This window comes from Moschus berezovskii, chromosome X, assembly GCF_049115385.1.
Source record: "Moschus berezovskii isolate FMDL1 chromosome X, NW_MosBer_1.0, whole genome shotgun sequence".
NCBI lineage: Eukaryota > Metazoa > Chordata > Mammalia > Artiodactyla > Moschidae > Moschus > Moschus berezovskii.
In genome coordinates, this window is record NC_142488.1 from 68,647,246 (window position 1) to 68,669,684 (window position 22,439).

General features: G+C 36.6%; 1 protein-coding gene across 6 annotated transcripts in view; it reads left to right on the forward strand.

Moving 5' to 3' along the window:
- The window catches only part of GPR174 (G protein-coupled receptor 174), a 44,759-nt gene extending 22,666 nt beyond the window's left edge, over positions 1 to 22,093 (forward strand). For 2 of the 6 annotated variants that reach the window (XM_088833872.1, XM_088833870.1), the window contains exons 3-4: positions 6,653 to 6,694; positions 17,445 to 22,093. In XM_088833872.1, the coding sequence (XP_088689998.1) occupies positions 17,990 to 18,991 (1,002 nt within the window). In that variant the 5' untranslated portion in view covers positions 6,653 to 6,694; positions 17,445 to 17,989 and the 3' untranslated portion in view covers positions 18,992 to 22,093. Of the gene's footprint in view, positions 1 to 6,652; positions 6,695 to 13,875; positions 14,497 to 17,444 lie in introns of those variants that run through there. The other 4 variants (XM_088833873.1, XM_088833869.1, XM_088833871.1 and 1 more) reach the window with 3 other exon arrangements.
- The last annotated feature ends 346 nt before the right edge of the window (positions 22,094 to 22,439 follow it).

The window sequence follows — 22,439 nt, forward strand, 5'->3', positions numbered from 1 at the left end:
AATGGATGAAGAAGGTCAACTTTATTGTGAAGGAAGATAACTAGACTTGTAGTGATGAACATTTTGGAGTTATCCAAATGTTTGATTATAACGTCATATACCTGAACCTTATATAACAAAAAATCATGAGCAAAATGACTACATAGATCACTTAAACATGCATAAAAAAAACATAAATATGGTCACTTTCAGTTATATTCCTAACCATGAGGTCAGTATTTTAATAAATAATACAATACTTTGCAGTGAACGTATCATTTGTATGTTAATGCGTGCATGGCTAACTTAATTATTTAGTGTATGGGTTTATGGATATGTGAAATGCAGCCTGAAGCCACTCCATCCTTGCTTTCTTGTTGCACTTTCTCATAAAAGGTGGAAGAGCCTCTTCTCAAGATTACTTGAGACTTTTCCCCTGAGGTGATGAGTATAACTGGAGAGCTCACTAAGACAAAGAGAAAAATTTAGGCAACTCTCCAAAATGAAAAATGTTTGTAACAGTCATAAATCAGTGAGTAGTTATAGGTTGAGCAGGTTACACCGCTACTGATATATTTCTATTGTCTTTTGTGAAATAAATATCTGTTGACTCAATTAATGGACCATACTTCCGTCAGAAGTATTAAAAATGAAAGTGCTGGTTTAGCCTGAATTCCAGTCATGATATAAAATTCAAACTAACTAGGGACAATTCAAATGCATTTTCATTTCTTAATAAACATAAAAGTTCATAATCAAGATACAACCTCAGGCTTAAGAGAGAAAAAGAGAAATACTCAACTACTACAGTTAGCAAACAAACAAAAAGCTAAATAAGACAAATAACAATAAATTCTTTGTATTAATAGGTATGTAGTTTGCAATTTGTGTTAATAGGTATGCAACTTATAATTTATGTAATTTGTTTAAATGATTTCTTCCTGGAGATATTAGCTAGCATTCAGTCTTTGGCCTCACATTTATGCATATTTATAAATATTTTACACTGTATAATGCTAAGAATTTGTTTATTTTACTTAATATATTTATACAGCACTTGTTATAGAATCTTAGAAATATCAACTCCTCATACCCATAGAGAAAGGCACTGTCATCATCTCATTTTACAGATGAGGCAATTGAGAAGTAGAAATGTTGGTGTTACTTGCCCAAATTCAACAGCTAGTCAGTTGCAGTGCCTCAGTTTGAAAACACGAAGACGGGCTCCAGAGTCCATTTTCTTGTCAACTACAAATGATGTCTCATTACTTGTAAAATATTTACATATTGTGCCATAATTATATATACATGTGCATGAAAACACAACTCAGCCAGTAAAGAATCTGCCTGCAATGCAGGAGATCTGAGTTCGATTCTTGGATTGGGAAGATCTGCTGGAGAAGGGATAGGCTACCCACTCTAGCATTCTTGGGCTTCCCTGGTGGCTCAGATGGTAAAGAATCTGCCTGCAATACGGGAGACATGAGTTCAATCCCTGGATTGGGAAGATCCCCTGGAGAAGGGAATGGTTACTGACTCCAATATTCTGCCCTGGAGAATTCCATGGACAGAGGAGCCTGGCAGGCTACAGTTCACGGGGTCACTAAGAGTCAGACATGGCTGAGTGATATGAGTAACACTAACATGAAAACATATATATATGGCACAGAATGCCAAGGCTATTTAAAACCCAGAAGTAAGGGAATTCTCTGGTGGTCCACTGGTTAGGCCACTGTGCTTCCAAAGCAACAGGCATGGGTTCAAGCCCTTTTCAGGGAACTAAGATTTGTACAAAAAAGATCTTCACGACCAAGATAGTCACAATAACGCGATCACTGACCTAGAGCCAGACATCTTGGACTGTGAAGTCAAGTGGGCCTTAGAAAGCATCACTACGAACAAAGTTAGTGGAGGTGATGGAATTCCAGTTGAGCTATTTCAAGTCTTGAAAGATGATGCTGTGAAAGTGCTGCACTCAATATGCCAGCAGATTTGGAAAACTCAGCAGTGGCCACAGGACTGGAAGAGGTCAGTCTTCATTCTAATCCCAAAGACAGGCAATGCCAAAGAATGCTCAAACTACCGCACAATTGCACTCATCTCACACGCTAGTAAAGTCATGCTCAAAATTATCCAAGCCAGGCTTCAGCAGTATGTGAACCGTGAACTCCCAGATGTTCAAGAAGGTTTTAGAAAAGGCAGAGGCGCCAGAGATCAAATTGCCAACATCTACTGGATCATGGAGAAAGCAAGAGAGTTCCAGCAAAACATCTATTTCTGCTTCATTGACTATGCCAAAGCCTTTGACTGTGTGGATCACAATAAACTGCGGAACATTCTGAAAGAGATGGGAATCCCAGACCACCTGACCTGCCTCTTGAGAAACCTGTATGCAGGTCAGGAAGCAACAGTCAGAACTGTACATGGAACAACAGACTGGTTCCAAATAGGAAAAGGTGTACGTCAAGGTTGTACATTGTCACCTTGCTTATTTAACTTATATGCAGAGTACATCATGAGGAACGCTGGGCTGGAAGAAGCACAAGCTGGAATCAAGAATACTGGGAGAAATATCAATAATCTCAGATATGCAGATGACACTACCCTTATGGCAGAAAGTGAAGAGGAACTCAAAAGCCTCTTGATGAAAGTGAAAGAGGAGAGTGAAAAGGTTGGCTTAAAGCTCAACATTCAGAAAACAAAGATCATGGCATCTGGTCTCATTACTTCATGGGAAATAGATGGAAAAACAGTGGAAACAGTGTCAGACTTTATTTTGGGGGGCTCCAAAATCACTGCAGATGCTGATTTCAGCCATGAAATTAAAAGACGCTTGCTCCTTGGAAGGAAAGTTATGACCAACCTTGATAGTATATTAAAAAGCAGAGACATTACTTTGCCAACCAAGGTCCGTCTAGTCAAGGCAATGGTTTTTCCCGTGGTCATGTATGGATGTGAGAGTTGGACTGTGAAGAAAGCTGATCGCCGAAGAATCGATGCTTTTGAACTGTGGTGCTGGAGAAGACTCTTGAGAGTCCCGTGGACTGCAAGGAGATCCAACCAGTCCATTCTAAAGGAGATCAATCCTGGGTGTTCATTGGAGGGACGGATGATAAAGCTGAAATTGCAATACTTTGGCCACCTCATGAGACGAGTTGACTCACTGGAAAAGACTCTGATGCTGGGAAAGGTTGGGGGCTGGAGGAGAAGGGGACGACGGAGAATGAGATGGCTGCATGGCATCACCGACTCTGTGGACATGAGTTTGTGTGTACTCCGGGAGTTGGTGATGGACAGGGAGGCCTGGTGTGCTATGATTCATGGGGTCGTGGAGAGTCAGACACGACTGAGCGACTGAACTGAACTGAAGATCCCAAAAGCCATGTGGTGCAGCCAAAAGTAATAATAATAATAAAATAAAATTCAGAAATAAAAGGACACAATACTAGAGCTAGAAGTGCTGTTAAACATTATTTGGCTTAACCTACATATTTCAAAAAAAAAAATGGAAGCCCAGATAAACTGACTTGCTCAAGGTCACACGGAGAACGCATTGGCAGCCCACTCCAGTACTCTTGCCTAGGAAATCCCATGGATGGAGGAGCCTGGTGGGCTGCAGTCTATGGGGTCACGAAGAATAGGACACAACTGAGCGACTTCACATTCAGTTTTCACTTTCATGCCCTGGAGAAGGAAATGGCAACCAACTCCAGTATTCTTGCCTCGAGAATCCCAGGGACAGGAGCAGCAGCAAGGTCACACAGCTATTCAATGGCAGAAGTGAAACAAGACTGATGTTTTCTCACTCTCAATCTGATATTATTTTCATTGCACTAAGTTACCTTTGCTATTATTAATTTAAGGTAATATATCATTGTTTATATATATATATATATATATATATTTATTTTTATTGGAGGCTAATTATTTTACAATATTGTATTGGTTGGTTTTGCCATACATTGACATGAATCTGCCCCGGGTGTACATTAGTTCCCCCTCCCGAACCCCCCTCCCACCTCCCTCCTCCCCTTATCCTCCCTCTGTGTCATCCCTGCATACCAGCCCTGAGCATCCTGTAACATGCATCGACCCTGAACTGGCGATTCGTTTCACATTTGATAATATACATGTTTCAATGCCATTCTCCCAAACCATCCCACCCTCACCCTCTCCCACAGAGTCCCAAAGACTGTTCTATACATCTGTGTCTCTTTTGCTGTCTCTTATACAGGGTTATCATTTGCATCTTTCTAAATTCTGTATATATGCGTTAGTATATTTTATTGGTGTTTTTCTTTCTGGCTTACTTCACTCTGTATAATAGGCTCTAGTTTCATCCACCTCATTAGAACTGATTCAAATGCATTCTTTTTAATGGCTGAGTAATACTCCATTGTGTATATGTACCAATATTTTTAATGAACATCACCTTCAGATCATTTTTCAAAGCTATATGCTTATAATAGTGATGTATGTTTCACCAAATAGTCTTATAACTTATTCTTTGAAATTATCTTTGAGACTGAGTTGAGCTAACTAAGAAAATTGAGTTTTAATACACTGTGATCATATCTCATCATATCTTGTTTTTGTCCAAAAAAGGCATTTTTAACTTGATCCTTAAACTTCATTATTCAAACTTATTTCTGAAAAGCTTTTAACTGTTTCCAAAATTCAACTACCATTAAAAGACAAAGACTTTTCACCACAGGAATTATTCTAAAGTATGCTGGGCAGACTCTCAGTGTAATTCTAAAAGAGAGTTCCAAAATTTTCCTGAGCAATTGGAATGTAATTGCAATAAGCATATAACTTTTCAAAGTGACAGCCTAGGAAAGACAAATTCAATTGGCTGCTTGCTTACCGATAAATTTGTTTGTTTTGAAACATATTGTTCCATCTATTTAAGCATTTTAATTTCTCAGCAACATTTTGTAAATATTAGTGTACAGTTTTTTTCACATAACTTGCCAGATATATTTCTAAGTATTTCATAATTTGATGGTATTATAAACATTATTTTTTCTAAGTTTCAATGTCCAACTCTTTGTTAATAGTACATAAATATAAATGGTTATCTCTTTATTGACATGGTTTCTGGAAACCTTGTTTTATTCATTTTTTTAACTGGCAGTTCTATTTTTTTTTAATTGTATTTTTAAATAGACAATCATGTCATTTAAAAACAAAGATTATTTTGATTCTTCCATTCTAGTCTGAATGCATTATTTTATTTTATCTTGCCTTGTTGCATTTGCAAGTTGTACAGTTTTGTATAGAAGGAAAGAGAGCAGACATTATTTACTTACTCTGATTCTTAGGAGGAAACAATTTAGTCTTTCACCATTAAATAAGATTTTAGCTGTAGGATGTTCCTAGATGTCCTTTACTTATTTTTTATTTTTATTGAAACATAATTGGTTTACAATGTTGTATTAGTTTTTGGTGTAAAGCAAAATGACTATGTGTGTGTGTGTGTTTTCAAATTATTTTCCATTATAGGTTATTATAAGATATTGAATATAGTTACACTTTGTGATAATTTTACTTTTTAAATATATTACCACTGTAAGGAATCCAAACTCTTAAATGTTAAAAGCATGCATGTGCTGCATTGTGTTTCTTGGGTGACTTTTCCCAGATAAATAAGTTCAAATGGAGAATACCCCTCATGCTCCCAGGCAAAGGAAATTTACTAGAGATGAATATATTGGTGTGTGGTATGCAGGATATGTTGATAACACAGTTGAAGATGTTTTGAAAGTAATAAGAAAGTCAGATAGAACTAGAAATAAGAAAAAACAAAATAACAATTTGACAGAGAAGGTCAGATGAAGTAAGTTGCAGTCTAAACAGGGGGCAGAGAAGAGAAAGAGAACAGAGTGAAGAAGAGGATTAAAGAAAACTTTAAAGTTTAAATTTTGAGTTATTAATGCTATCAATGATCTGCCTGGTATTGAGAAGGACAAGGAAAAAGAAGGGTTCCAGTTTTAGATAAATCTGCTATTTAGGATTACTAGCCATTTGTTTCAACCTTCCTCTTAGCCTATCTGTGAAGTCTTATTGAAATAATCTATGGGCAGTTATATAAGAGGCCAGTCATAGAACTAATGATGAAAGCACATTACCACTTGATGAACATCTTAAAATGAAAAGAATCATACTTCCCATATTTGCAGTTCTCTGTCACTGAAGTCAATCACTCTGAAACAAACAATTGTTAAAATGTTTCAAAGAAATCAGGAAGAAAATGAAATGATTAAATTTAAATGAATATCAAGAAGTGGCGAGTCACTTAGTTTTCAATCCAGTGATATAAAGAGTCATCTCAAAACAACCTAACACTGCAAATAATACCATTCACTGGAAATAATCCTTTTATTTACTGTCACCAGTTTTGATTTAGAAGTACCTTCTCTCTTTAGCCTTCCATAAGACACACTTAAGGGAAAGATATAAGAAACAAACAAATAGCAAGCTTCTGCCTAAATTTCTTCTAAACTCACTCTAGGCCAAATTAATCCCCAAGGCCTATAGGTATCCAAAAATCCAGCTGTACTCTGATTAGGTAATGACAGAAAGGTAAGAAATTGACTTATGTCAGAAATAAAAGTGAGCAAGCCAGCAGGTAAATGTAATAGGGAAAAATATAATCTTTTCTTAACTGCAGGTTTTGGGAACAAGTGCTTGTTCAACACAGTTTCAGTACTTGGTAAGTCCCCTGGGTATAGTGGGGGAGGGAGTTGTCATTTCCTGCCAAAAGAAGGCAGCAGGTGGTGGTTTAAAAAAAAAATAGCACCACATTACCACAAAGAAGTGTGCTCTTCCATTCTGTGAGGGGTGTGTGTGTGTGTGTGTGTGTGTGTGTGTGTGTGTGTTTGTGTGTGGTAGGAGGGTAATATTTTTAAATCTGACTTGCTTTTATTTGCACTTCCTTTAATGGTAATACAATTTGGCTGTTTAAATGTATACTGAAAGTTGAGATTTTTTAAAAAGGCAATAAGTTTGTTTTGAGTTCTGTACTCTGCTTCGGGGCTTCCCTTGTGGTTCCGCGGTAAAGAATCTGCCTGCTAATGCAGGAGATGTGCTTTCAATCTCTCGATCAGGAAGATTCGCTGGAAAAGGGAATGGCAATCCAACTCCAATATTCTTGCATGGGAAATCCCATGGATAGAGGAGCCTGGCAGGCTACAGTCCATGGAGTAGCAAAAAAGTCAGATGTGACTTAGTAACTACATAACAACAATTCTGCCTTAGTTCAGAGCTTGCAGGTAAATATGGTAACATTGTAGCTGAATTATTTTTTAAATGTTAACTGAGCATGGAGGATTATTGGGGTCACTGTTGCCATGAAAGAGGAATTTTCTTTTTGATTGTTTTTGAAATTTCTTCAGTTTGATTTCCAAACAAGCCACTCCAGTACTCTTGTCTAGAAAATCCCATGGATGGAGGAGCCTGGTAGGCTGCAGTCCGTGGTGTCGCTAAGGGTCGGACACGACTGAGCGAGTTCACTTTCACTTTTCACTTTCACACATTGGAGAAGGAAACGGCAGCCCACTCCAGTGTTCTTGCCTGGAGAATCCCAGGGATGGGGGAGCCTGGTGGGCTTCCATCTCTGGGGTCACACAGAGTCGGACACAACTGAAGTGACTTAGCAGCAGCAGCATATGAATCTAGTTTGTTCTGAGGAAACCGTGGATGAAATCATAATCAGTTCAATGGTATGGCATCCAGAGCACTTATTTTATCCATTGAGAGATGACTAAGAAGGAAGAGCAAATTTTCCTGCTATTAAAAAATTCAGATGTGATCCTCAGTAAATAAAAAAAAAGGAAATTCTTTAAAAAGAAGTTTGGTCATCTTCAAATGCTTTGCAGTAGCCAATATCAATTATTAAAACAATAGCTGGAAATTACTAAATATATTTTTTAGATTTTATAATTTCAAGAGCCTTTAAGTGACATACTTCAAAAATTATATAAAACTGGATAATTGGAAAAAATATCCTACAGCCATGCAAGGGAATTTGTATTCAAACTTAGTAGGCATCTACTAAAGGTCTGCCAATGAGCATTTAGTACTGGTCTAAGTGTTGTGAGAGTTGGAACATAAAGAAAGCTGAGTGCCAAAGAATTGACGCTTTTGAATTGTGGTGTTGGAGAAGACTTTTGAGAGTCCCTTGGACTGCAAGGAGATCAAACCGATCAATCCTAAAGGAAATCAGCCCTGAATATTCATTGGAAGAACTGATGCTGAAGCACCAATACTTTGGACAACTTATGTGAAGAATTGACACATTTGAAAAGACCCTGATGCTGAGAAATATTGAAGGCAGGAGGAGAAGGGGATGACAGAGGATGAGATGGTTGGATGGCATCACAGACTCGATGAACATGAGTTTGAGCAAGTTCTGAGAGGTGGTGATGACAGGGAAGCCTGGCATGCTGCAGTTCATGTTTCAAGGAGTCAGACATAACTGAGTGACTGAACTGACTGAAGTGTTGTGAGAGATATGTGGATGATTAAGACAGAGTTCCTGTTCTCAAAAAGCTTACAATTTAGCAGTTATATAGACAATTAACTATACTATTAGTCAGGCCCCATTAGACTATAATAGAGGTACAAGCAGTATGCTATGGGAAGTCAAAGGAAGGTTTGTATGCATGCTAAGTTGCTTCAGTCATGTCCAACTCTTTGTGACCCTATGGACTGTAGCCCACCAGGCTAATCTGTCCATGGGATTCTCCAGGCAAGAATACCAGAGTGAGTTGCCATTTGCTACTCCAAAGGATCTTCCCAATCCAGAGATGGGGTCGAACTCGAGCCTCCTGTGTCTCCTGCATTGGCAGGAGTGTTCTTTACCACTAGTGCCACCTGGGAAGGAGAGCTAATTCCAATCTGAATGGCTCAGAGTCTTGTTGGAAGAAATGAAATTATCAGAATTCTCCTTTCGATCAAGACTTTTTTTTATCAAAGTGGGAAAGTAAGGATGGGGGACTGGACCTTAAAAACTTTCAGACTAAATTAAAAGAAAGAGAGAGAGAGACATTAAAAGTACATGATATGTTCAAGGTCAGTCTGACATGGTGGAAACCTAGGGCATTTGGAAGAGTATAATAAGAGATCATGCTAAGGAGACAGAATAGAGCTTTGAATGTCAGATATTTTAAACCATCAAAGCGTGAATATCTGAAAGATTTTTCATAAGTTCATGATTTGCTTTATCCTGTATCTGATAAAGATATCTGTAGAAATATGTTCATCTAAAATAAGAAAGGTGTGCTATTTGACATAATAAAAAGGAAGTGGGGCTATTGCTCATGCTAAAATGTTGTAAGCAGAGATAAAATATGAATGTTTGTTCCTCCTGAAATATTGTTAAGTACTACTGATACTATGCTAGAAAGGTGCAAAAAGTTGGCAGTTGCTGGTGGGTATTCTTTATTTGCTCACCTATTCGTTTTAGGTATGAACACTATGTTTTGAGTCAAGACAGAATAAAATCTCATTATCTTTCTGTAATAACACCTGCAAAAGACTTGGAAGAAGGGATTTTCAGGGTTTCTTTTTTATGCTTTTCAACTCATACTACAGACTGCTAGAAAACAGTGAATGCTATAGATCTGCTTTTAAAGCCAAAGAACAAGATTAATGAAGGACATTGACTTGTTCTTCATTATATACCAATCTTACAAATATTGCCACTCACTGAAAAATTACCCTTATTTACTAACAGAGCATTATGCAGTGAAAACAAATATACAAAATTCCAATCAACTACTGGCTATGTGTCAACCTCCAGGGGCTGACATAATCCCAGGCTTAACTTCAGTTGGAGTCTGTGATCCTTCTAGGACACCTCAGCCCTGTCTTAGAGAAGAGTAAAATGTCTGGATATTTGTGAATTTAGTACTTTAAAGACTGGTGTAGGATGAAAAGAGTGTCATATAAAAGGGTCCTATATTATTCAATTTTCACTATCTCTTTTCCATCAACATATATGTGATGCCGTCTCCAACATATATGACAACAGTTCTGGTGAGGACCTACAGAATAATTTGATATTTGATATTTTGTACCTGGGGCATCCTTATTCCAGATTTGTGCTAGAGTGACCTCCAGGTGAATATGTCATTACCTTGTTCTTAGATCATGAGTAGAGTAGATTTGACACAAGAGTCTATGAGTTTAGTTTGGGACTTGCCCCACTCCCATACCCCTCCTTTTGGAGACGGTGCCAAGGAAACATATACCTACTTTACTAACATTTTATATTCATAACTCTTTTCTCAAATGTGGTGGCTTATAAAAGAAGAATATGGAAAGAAGATGCATTAGCAGTTATGAGCCACACTCTCTGCTTCCTTCTAAAGCCAAGGGACATGTACCTGTAATAGCATTTCTGTCACTGTTAGAAAATTAGTCAAGGAATCCAATAATCTTCTTCTTCAGTGACACTTCAGTGTCAGTAATTAGAAAGATATCTCTAAGAGCCAAGAGTTTCCAGAAGACTCAGTTTGTTAATGCTGAAAGGAGAAGTGTAGGACCACAGTAATGGTTCCTGGTTTGTTGTCACTTCTTGGACAGTATACATTTTCTGCCATTTAAAATTCAAAATTAAGATTGTCCTTTGTCAGATTAATTGCCTTGTTCTTGGGATATCTAATGTTCCCTGGTAGTCTTTCAGAGTAGTTACTGAAGTTTCTATGAGTACTTTTTAGGGCTTTTTACTGAGGGCTAACTAATTCTTTTTGCCATTTGCACTTTAGTATTTAAAATTTAATTCTAAATAATTTTCCATCAGGATGCTTTATGAAGTTTCTGAAGACCCCAGTGTCTTCTGAGAAGCTTCCACATTTGCTTTCCTTTTAATAAACAAAATGCTATACACTTTGAATAATATAGTGTGGAGAAATGGCTCCAAATTACAAGTAAAACACAAGTAATGGTGGAAAGTTGAAATTACGAAGTACCAAGACCAAAAACATCAGATACACTGAGCAGAAAGGCAAAGGATGAAAAAATTCTGAGGTCTATTACATCATACTCCAGAAATTCTGAGTTTGTATGAGGTAGTGACATTCCTCAAGAAAAGTTACTAGGTTTAAATTACAGGATTCTATTTTTAAAGGTGGGAGGCTGATATCCCAAGCCAAAACTCTCTGTATAAGGAAGGAGTTTTGGCAATTCACGAATTTACATCACAGTAGGTAGTTACCTACATCTCAAGCAAAGCCAACCCTGGAGTGAGGTCCTGGAGAATGGTTTAATTTTCCACTTCATGCTTGCCCTTTTTACTAGAACTCATAAAGTTTGTTTACTCCTCCATTTTCACAGACTATTAATCATGTGAAGCATTGGATACTTTGTTTGGATACATTCTCAAGTAGAAAATTGAAAGAAAGAGCTACAAGAAAAAAAAAAAAAAAAAGGGCCAGAAAGACTTGATTATCTTGGACCATAGTTTATTTTGTGGAAGCTTGGAAGCTTATAACTTTACTTAAAAAAAAAAAAAGCCTTCTTGCCCAAATGCTCATGTCTGGTCTGAGACACAAGGTGAACATTCAAAAGAGCTGAGAAAAATCCCCACAGCACTTCAGCACTGAGAACAGGAAATACGTACAGTTTTCCCACCATAAAAGCTTGTGATCTTCTCATCACTTCTATAAAACTGAAAATATTTTAAATGTAATGTGTAGAATTGAACTTTGTAAAATGGTTGCTTGTATTTTAAATAAAAAGTTATATACACCATGTTTGCCCAGGGACCATATTTTGAGATTTGCTTAGGAAAAAAGTAAAGACTAAACATAGACACCTATAAATCATGTGGATAAGAGCAAGACTCTAAGACATGAGAGCTGTGTAAGAAAAATATACAATTTTTAATGAATGGTGGAAACAAGAAAGTCGATAGTGGCTAAATTAAGTTTTAATTATCAGTACAGATTTCAACACTTTCTGCAGTCCCCCAATCCAAATATCAGTTGGTATGCCCTGATCTCTAGGATGAGAAGTGTTTTTGAACTAGGATATCTGAGAAAAAGCAACATGACTGGGCATTATAACTGGTGATGTGAAATTGAGTAATGACCTTTCCTCTTTCTCCAAGTAATTAAAAGTGCACTACTTGGAGCAGAGGAACAAGATGCACAATCGGCTGAAGAGGAACTGTGCTTCAGATCTCAAAAGAAATACTTAGACTTGGCTAAGTGAAACTTTCTGGTAAAATAGTAACTGTAGATAACTGCTTTGTCTGTCCACACAAAGATATTTTCTCCCTTCATGTATCTGGCCTATTGGGAAGTCATAGATGCCAGAGATAAGAGAAGTTAGGAACATGGTTAGATATGGTATGTATACAGAATACTTCTTTCTAAAATAAAAATTCTGATGGAATATTCTCTCTAGAAGAATTAACCAAGTAAAGACTTTCTAAAAGTATTTGCTTACTGAACTGTAGTCAACTCTTAGATACAGTTGCTGGACAGGTTTCCTGGAAATATTGTAAGCTATTTGAAGATTTTCAAAAGTGAAAGTAGCTAGCACATTGCCTGGCAAATGATAAATGCTGAATAGCTATTTGCTTAATAAATACTGGATGAACCCAATACATTCAAGTCATAGTTCTAAGTGTTCCAGAAAATACAGAAGTACATAAGACTCAACCCCAAACTTCAAAAATTTTCTGGCCTTGTTGTGGTAGAGTGGGGAGAAAAGGGGAGCAGAGGCATAAATAAAACGAGTTACTAACCAAAAAGCAGAAGGATGTGCTTTAATGGAAGTATAAATGGGGATTTTAAAAGGAGTTAGGATAACATTGTTGAGTTAAACACTAAAGTTTCCACGAAGAGCTGGAAATTTGAGAGAGGTCTTCATAAATAAGTAGGACTGCTATGCAAAACAAACAAAAAAACAAAAAGATACTCCAAGCTGAAGCAACAGAATGAGCAAAAGCTATTTGTTGAGGAAGAAAAAGTCAATTTGAAAGGTATGGAACTCACTTTGACTGGAGTTCTTGGCACATGAGAACACTGGAAGACAAAATTTTAAATGTTGATGGCACTCTATTTAAGGAAGCCACTGATTGCCAGATTATGTATTTTGTAATTTGTTGGGAAAAAGGAAGCCATTAGTGCTTTTTAAAGATCTCATTTAAAGGAAAAAGATAAAGGAAGAGATAGAGAGGTAAATTAAGTAATAAGCCCCTGAACTAGAGTAAAAACAATGCAATTTAAAGAATAATATGATCATGAAAAATAATGCAGTTGAAGAAAGTAGTAACAATAAGAATGTTGGTTTTTAAGCACTTATGTACTATACACTATGCTAAATAAATTATATAAGGTGGCTTAATTCTCACACTGACTCTCTAAGTTAGGTACTATGATTATTCTCATTTATCAATGAGAAATTAAAGAATTGGAGAAGTTTAATGATACACCCACAGTTGCACAGCTATTAATTGAAAGAGCAAGAATTTAAACTCAAGTAATTCTGACTCCTAAACATAAGTTATTTCCCCCCATAGTACACTATCTTCCCCTTAGGAACCAGTTTGGAAGTGGAAAATAAATGACAAAGAGTCAATGCCTCCAAGACTTTGAAACAACCTGGGAAAATATGGATGAGCTTAACAGCAATGAAGAAGTCAGGAGTAAAAACTGGTTTGAAGTTTTGAGGGATGATGATTTTTGTATAAGATACATTGATGTTTATAGTCAAATGATTTTATTTACTGAAAGTATTTCATTGAATAAATACTGAGCACTTACTTGTGTTTTCCACGGTCCTTGGTGCTGTTTTAAGGCAAGTAAACAAAATATACAAGAATCCTTGCTCTCTTGGACTTTGCATTTTAGTAGGGAAAATATATGAAAACAAAATAAGTGATAATCAAAGACTATGTTAGTTATGCCTGGAAATGGGTAAAATAAATACTAAAGGGAGATAGGAAGTGTTAGAGGTGAGCTGTAGTTTTAAATGAGAAGAGAAAGAAAGCCTCATGAAAATGTTCTACTTGGGTAAATATCTGAATGAGGCAAGGAAGTAAAGCACATACATAACTAAGTTAAAACATTTTAGGCACAGGAAACTGCCAATTCAAATGCTTTGAGACGAAAATATTATTGGTCTGTTCACCTCACAGCAAAAATGATAAAGTTCCTGCAGCAAAGTTTAAAGGGGAGAATCATAGAAGGTGAGGTCAGAAGAGTGACCAGGGGCCAGATCGTATAGGTGACATAGGCTGTTTGTTGTAAGAACTTTTATTTTTTCTCTGAGTGAGATGAAAATACATTAGGAGATGTATCATGTAGCAACAACATGATCTGACAAGATATGCCATATTTCATTTTATTTTAGTATGTATATAATGTTTATTGTAGACATTATGCAAAAGTCTATAATAGCACCTATAGGTCCTATAAGAGGATCTATCTTTATGTCCTCATCCAGGATCAATTCCCAGAAATAAGAGCTTCAAGAGCAAAAATCTGTCAACATTTTAAGATGGTAAGTATAATTCAGTTCAGTTCAGTTCAGTTGCTCAGTCGTGTCCGACTCTCCGCGACCCCATGAATCACAGCACGCCAGGCCTCTCTGTCTATCACCAACTCGCGGAGCTCACTCAAACTCATGTCCACAGAGTCGGTGATGCCATCCAGCCATCTCATTCTCTGTCGTCCCCTTCTCCTCCCGCCCCCAACCTTTCCCAGCATCAGAGTCTTTTCCAGTGAGTCAACTCGTCACATGAGGTGGCCAAAGTATTGCAGTTTCAGCTTTAGCATCAGTCCTTCCAATGAACACCCAGGATTGATCTCCTTTAGAATGGACTGGTTGGATCTCCTTGCGGTACAAGGGACTCTCAAGAGTCTTCTCCAGCACCACAGTTCAAAAGCATCAATTCTTCGGTGATCAGCTTTCTTCACAGTCCAACTCTCACATCCATACATGACCACGGGAAAAACCATAGCCTTGACTAGACGGACCTTGGTTGGCAAAGTAATGTCTCTGCTTTTTAATATACTATCAAGGTTGGCCATAACTTTCCTTCCAAAGAGTAAGCGTCTTTTAATTTCATGGCTGCAGTCACCATCTGCAGTGATTTCAGAGCCCAAAAAAATAAAGTCTGACACGGTTTCCACTGTTTCCCCATCTATTTCCCATGAAGTGATGGGACCAGATGCCATGATCTTTGTTTTCTGAATGTTGAGCTTCAAGCCAACCTTTTCACTCTCCTCTTTCCCTTTCATCAAGAGGCTTTTGAGTTCCTCTTCACTTTCTGCCATAAGGGTGGTGTCATCTGCATATCTGAGATTATTGATATTTCTCCCAGCAATCTTGACTCCAGCTTGTGCTTCTTCCAGCCCAGCGTTCTTCATGATGTACTCTGCATATAAGTTAAATAAGCAAGGTGACAATATACAGCCTTTAAGTACTTCTTTTCCTATTTGGAACCAGTCTGTTGCTCCACGTACAGTTCTGACTGTTGCTTCCTGACCTGCATACAGGTTTCTCAAGAGGCATGTCAGGTGGTCTGGTATTCCCATCTCTTTCCGAATTTTCCACACTTGGAAGCTAAAATGTTCATTAGCAATGTATGAAATAGTGCATTTGTACACATCCTTGAAGGAAATGGATTTTGTATAAATAAGACCTATTGCTTCATTTTCATAAGTTGAATTCTGAGATGATGACAAAATGTCCAAAAGAAGAGGTGTTGTATATTTGGGAAGAGAGCTACTGCTCAGGATTGACATGTAGATTTAAAAGCCATTGACTGTGATAGGAAAGCTGAATGTTCCTTAGAGGTTACTGGATATATATTTTTTGACTTCTGATTTGTAATCAGTGGCATTAGCAGGTGATGATTTCTATATATGGGCTTCTCCAGTAGCTCAGTGAATAAAGAACCCATTTTCAATGCATTGACACAGGAGATGCAAGTTAAACTCCTGGGTTGGGAAGATCCCCTGGAGAAGGGCATGGCAAGCCACTCCAGTATTCTTGTCTGTAGAATCCCATGGATAGAGGAGCCTGATTGGATACAGTCCATAGGGTTGCAGAGTTGGACACAATTAAGCATACACGCACACATGACTTTTATACATAAATAGTTAAAACGAGGTTGAAGAACCAGGATTTGTGATTTTTTGGTCTCCCACCTAATTTCACCTGCCACATAATCAAAGTCACTACTTGTGAAAATATTTCAAATATATATTTCAGTTTGGGGGCTAAACAATCTAATTTTAACCACTCTTTCAGCATCAACTTTTATTTTTACAGTTATCCTTCTCAGTATTTTATGACACCATCTCTCTATTTCCTTATATGAGAAATCTGAAGTATTTAACCTCATCAATCTGAATGCCTAGTTCATATCATTCATCAGGATGTTTAATTAAAGTATGCACCATATCTTGAACAAAATGTGCTGTTCTACTTACCAGGCAACTGAGGCAAAATAATAACAATAATAATTCCTTCAGGGGCTGAATCAAGCCTACTTTAAGTCACATGGATTTGATAATCCAAAACAGGATGTTTCATAATTCCTATTTCATTTTTGTTCTTCCCTCATATCTTTAAAGTCAGTTACGTCCTCCTGGATTTCAGCAGCCTTGAGGTAACTATTCAGGCCCCTAAGTTAAAATTTGTAACAAAGGTCGTGGGCCTAACTGGGTCAACTTTCTGGAAATTTTGAATCTTTATACTGGTGTTGTCTTGCATAATTGAAAAGTGTCTTAATAACCCATGTTAATGGAAGTATTTAAAGAGAGGCTAGTTGCCCACTTATTTTCAGACATCTGGGAAATATTTGAACCAAATCAATGGCCCCTAAATGATGGCTCAAGGACAAATGCTGGGTTGGCTATATCTTAATCGTATAAAGACCTTTTAAAAATGCAAATGTCAGGCCTTAAATACTGACTCAGAATTTCTGGGGGAGACACCAGGAATTCTAAGGAAAGATACAATTTTTTTTTTTAACTTCCCCAGGTGAGTCTGACAATCAGTGATATTTGTGTTCTACATGCAAGCCTCTCAAATGTTAACATGCCTAAAAATCACTTGTGATTCTTCTTAAATTGCTGATTGTTATGCAGCAGGTCCCAGGTGGGACCTGAGATTCTTCTGCATTTCTAATAAACTCTTAAGTAATGCTGATTTCATGTGTCATATTTTGAGTAGTAAGGAGCTAGGCTACCTTTCAGATTCCTTCTAGCTATACTCTCTTGTGATTCTAAAGTGCCTTATGGAACTTGTATCTATCACCCTTACTCATGTTAGAACTTTCCATTGATTTTTCTACACATAAGCTTTTTTGTTTTTGTAAAAATGAGATTTTTTAAATTAAATTTTAATTAAATTTAAAAACTGATTAAAATTTTAATTATTTTTTAAAAATTTATTACTTTTCCAAGACACTAATTGACTTACTTTTTTTTCATTTGCAGTTCTGACTTTGTTTTCAACATATAACTGAGAAAGCTCCAGGAAGCTGACCCATCCAAGTCAATCATCTCCGAAGATTTGTAGACACACTAAGTACTAGAGTAAATCTTTCTTCTATGTGAGCCAAAAAAAGAGAAAAACAACCTGCCAAATACCAGTAAAGAGATGACCATCATCATATGGGAATTTGAAAAGCTTCTATATGGCACATTCATGATCCAAATGGGAGAGGATCAACAGTCATGATGTCTCAGAAAGCCTTTTAACTGAGTAACAAGAAGGGGAAATTATAACAGCTTTGCATCTGTGCTTGTACATTAGACTTCCATGTAGTTAATGCAGACAAATTCAAAGCAAACTTCCAGATAGTTCTTTGAAAAGCCCCCAAATCATGTCTAGAGGCTCTGACCAATGCAATAAAAGGGGGTTATTCTATATTCAGTTTCTCTAGCCCATCTATGATCAATCTTTTAGAAAGAGCAGCATGAGATTGTAAATTTAGATTTTTAAACACCATTTAGCAAAGGCAGCTTCTCTAGAAACAAACATGACTGCTAATGACACATGTGCTGGGATCAATAGAGACAATACAGATTTCCGATACTTCATCTATGCTGTGACATACACTGTCATTCTTGTGCCAGGTCTCATAGGGAACATATTAGCCTTGTGGGTATTTTATGGCTATATGAAAGAAACAAAACGGGCTGTGATATTCATGATAAACCTGGCCATTGCTGACTTGCTACAAGTCCTCTCCTTGCCCCTGAGGATCTTTTACTATTTGAATCATGACTGGCCATTCGGGTCTGGCCTCTGCATGTTTTGTTTCTATCTAAAGTATGTCAACATGTATGCAAGCATCTACTTCTTGGTTTGCATCAGTGTGAGAAGATTTTGGTTTCTTCTGTACCCCTTTCGCTTCCATGACTGTAAACAGAAATATGACCTATACATCAGCATTTCTGGCTGGTTGATAATCTGCCTTGCCTGTCTGCTATTTCCTCTCCTCAGAAGCAATGATGACACCCCTAGCCACAGAACCAAATGCTTTGTGGATCTTCCTACTAGGAATGTCAATCTAGCTCAGTCTATTATCATGATGACCATTGGCGAGTTGATTGGGTTTATCACTCCTCTTCTGATCGTCCTGTTTTGCACCTGGAAGACAGTTTTATCACTGCAAGATAAATATCCTGTTGCACAAGACCTTGGAGAGAAAAAGAAAGCCTTGAAGATGATTCTAACCTGTGCAGGAGTTTTCCTAATTTGCTTTGCACCTTATCACTTCAGTTTTCCTTTAGATTTCCTGGTCAAGTCCAACGAAATTAAAAGCTGCCTAGCCAGAAGGGTGATTCTAATATTTCATTCTGTTGCCTTGTGTCTTGCTAGTCTGAATTCCTGCCTTGACCCAATCATATACTACTTTACCACTGATGAGTTCAGAAGACGGCTTTCAAGACAAGATTTGCATGATAACATAAAACTCCATGCAAAATCACTTGTGAGCAACCATACCACATCTATCTTGTCAACTGAATTATGTTAAATTATAAAAAGAAAAACAAAAACGGACATGGACTGAAGTATATTAGAACATATTTGCAATACTCCAAGCTACTGGGAAGTAATCACAGCAAGCACACAAAGCTTTTCAGTTATGCTCTATCTTACCTATATGAAGATTTCACGTATTCATAACACAATCTATTTAGAGCATTATATTCCATTATCATCTATGTTGAAATGCCCATGTAGTAATTTTCATCTTGTCTTTAAGATTTAAGCTCTAAAATTTCAGTGACATACTATATACACATGCTTTCAGCAGGAATCAGTAGTTTCATCTGTGAAACTAAGACACAGAGAGACTATTAGCTTGAACTCATTTTAAGCACTTGGTTTTGTTACAATGGACACTGAATTTCTTTGTATTTAGAAACAATGTAGTTGTCTATTTATACTAGTAATCACAGTTTATATCCCAATATCAAATTTTAGTTGTCTTTAAGTAGGATAGACACTGTATTATTTTGTGAAACAGTGTTATAAACACGGACTGTTTTTATCTCCTATATGTGATTATACTCTTGAGTTTTAAGACTCAAATAGCTATTTCCTTCATTTAAGAATCAGTATTAAAAATCATCTATCACACCTATTAACAGAATGAAAATCTCAACTCAGGCCTCTGATATGTTTAAAATAAGAACAAGAAACTAATTCACATACTCTCTATGACTGTATAAATTGCCATATTTAATCCATCCAGGACAGGTAGCTTGTCAAAGTTCATATAATGTAACCCACATTGTCTTTAAAGGTCCAGGAGAAAGTAGATATGTAATAATCACAGTTCTGATTCTCTTAAATTATTTCCAGACAGAACCTCTGAAGATGTATATATCTTTCAAATAAAGAAAGTGTCCACTATGCTTCTAGAGTGATATTGAGGTACCTGAGAGGTTACTGCACTTTCTGAGCCTGTGCTAGAAGCAGTGCACTAAGTTTAGGCAAGAGAAAAAGATACAAGTTATTTTTTACTTTTAAGTGGCAACTATCAGACTACATTCACAAGCCAGAGTGAGGTCTAGAGGCAGACAGGCATGTAGACTCTAGAGTCCTCAGTAATTTTTTTGATCCAGCTTTGCTACAGTCATACTATTCTAAGGCCAGTACAGTCTCTTCCAAGGCAGCTGGGAAAGTCTATTTTTCCCCTGTTGAGAAAAGTGCAGAAGATTAATTTTGGCAACATCAGGCACCTATTAAAATGCCTTGCCTACTAATACCTGTTTAGAACTAGTATGCAAGAAACAGATCCAGAATATGAGTAGCAATAAAACCTGAGGTCTTAAATATTAGAATACTTTGAAAAATATTTTGGCAAACAGCTCTAACTTTTAAAACATGCTTTAATTAAAATCTGTGCAGTATATAACACACAGATAATTCTGTCCTGAAAGGAATGTGAAAATCAAAGAAGAGCTCCATCATATTTACAGGAAAGGAGTTATTTTAGACACACAGTTATGATAGCAATATGTTTGGGGGGATTAGTGAAATCAAAGTGAATTCTAATATCTTAGATGAATGGAAACATTTCTAATGTTTTCTCTAGACAAGTGCTGATTTGCTTGTACTTCGTTATTAAATATTATCCTGTTAGAAGACTGACTTTGTACTGTGTGTATGTATCTATCTCCTAATTTTTCATTGTAAGGTACATATTTTGATGTGCTAAATGAGTTCAAAAAGAGTGTTAAATTGTGTTTTAAAATGAGTAATTGTAACTTTGTCTTGTCTATTTGCTTTAAAGTGATTTGTGTTTGACGATAATTTAGTGTTGTAATGGGATCAGAAGTAATAATTTTGTGGGTACTTGTTTATATAATATGTGTTTACTAGTTTCTAGATTATCATGAACTACACTTTTAGGGTCATTTGGGGGAGACCTGTGATTTAATTTCATTAATGTATTAATTTCAGTCTAAACATACCTGTAATCTTAAAGAGGAAAAAAAAATTTCCAGGAGATTACTGAACTTCTTAGAGGAAATGTTGAGGTTAAAGCCAATTTATGAAGCAGTCCAGGAGTCCTTGAAAATTATTTATGTCATTTGAGAAAAGAACAGAGATAACAAGTATCCAGTATTCTTATGCTGCTTAGCTAAGAACCACACCTTCTCTTCAGGTTTGCCCATCTAAGTTTGTATTCAATGTTGTGATTTACTTTATTAACCCCCTTTCCCTATGAATATGTTTTGTCTTCTATTCCCTTGTTCTAGTCAGTAACTGATCAGTCTATTCACACTAAGGTTACTAAGGACTAATGTTAGCTTAATAATAATTTGCCTAGGAATATCTGAATTCTAGGCCTTAGGGATGAATTTTATCTCAAAGTGTAAATATTTTGTTTTAATGGAGTGAGCAGAAACACTGAAACAGACTAGAAAGAACGATATTTTGAAGAAAGTGGGTCTTACAGCAGTGCCTTTCAGATTACATATGGTAAGTAAACACCTACTTTACTTACCATGATGGGGATGCTATATACATACATACATACATATATACAAATACCTATTTATTATACTAATACCTGGCCTATACTAAGTTTAGGCCAGAGCAAAAAGATACAAGTTATTTTTTACTTTTAAGTGGCAACTATCAGGCTACATTCACAAGCCAGAATAAGGTCTAGAGGCAGCCAGGCATGTAGAGTCTAGAGTCCTCAGTAATTACTTTTGGTCCAACTTTGTTCCAGGCATACTATTCTAAGGCCAGTACAGACTCCTCCAAGGCAGCTGGGGCTGACTGGAGTGATTTCCATGTTATTATTATTCTCATTATTGTTATTATTATTATATTCAAATGGTGTATACATTTTCATTGTCACTTGGTTAAGCAACTAATTCTATTAACCTGTAATTCCATGAAAAGGAACCATCTGCCCTATGGACAACAGAACAAACTATGTTGGTTGAAAGGATGCATAAGTGGAACTCTTGTGCAACTTCATTTTTATGTCATCTTTTTGTTTTTATTCCCAATACACTGTGAAAATGTTGCTTTGTAATGTATTTATATTTATAATTTATAATACACATTTTCATAATAAAGATGATCTTTGTATTTGCATAAAAATTTCTGTCTCCAGAATTTCATGTATATATAACCAGTTTTTCAGCAAACTGATGTAATTGAGAATCTTTGTCAGTGTTCTCACCTACATGGATAGTAAGTTCTCTGAGGCTCTACTCTCCCTTTCTCTCTGGAGTGTTGCATGCTATTCTCAAATAAAAAGATAAACCACTTCTCCAACTCCACTTGCTCTCCACTCTTCCCATAAACAAAATCTTTACTATCCACACTCTGCTAAGATTATTCCTCATCCTCACTTGTTGACCAAGTTATTCTAATGACTTAAATACTTGTACTTGTTATAGAATAGCCTTTTGGGAAAAAAAGAAGATGAGGGGAAAGAAGGAATGTTTTCT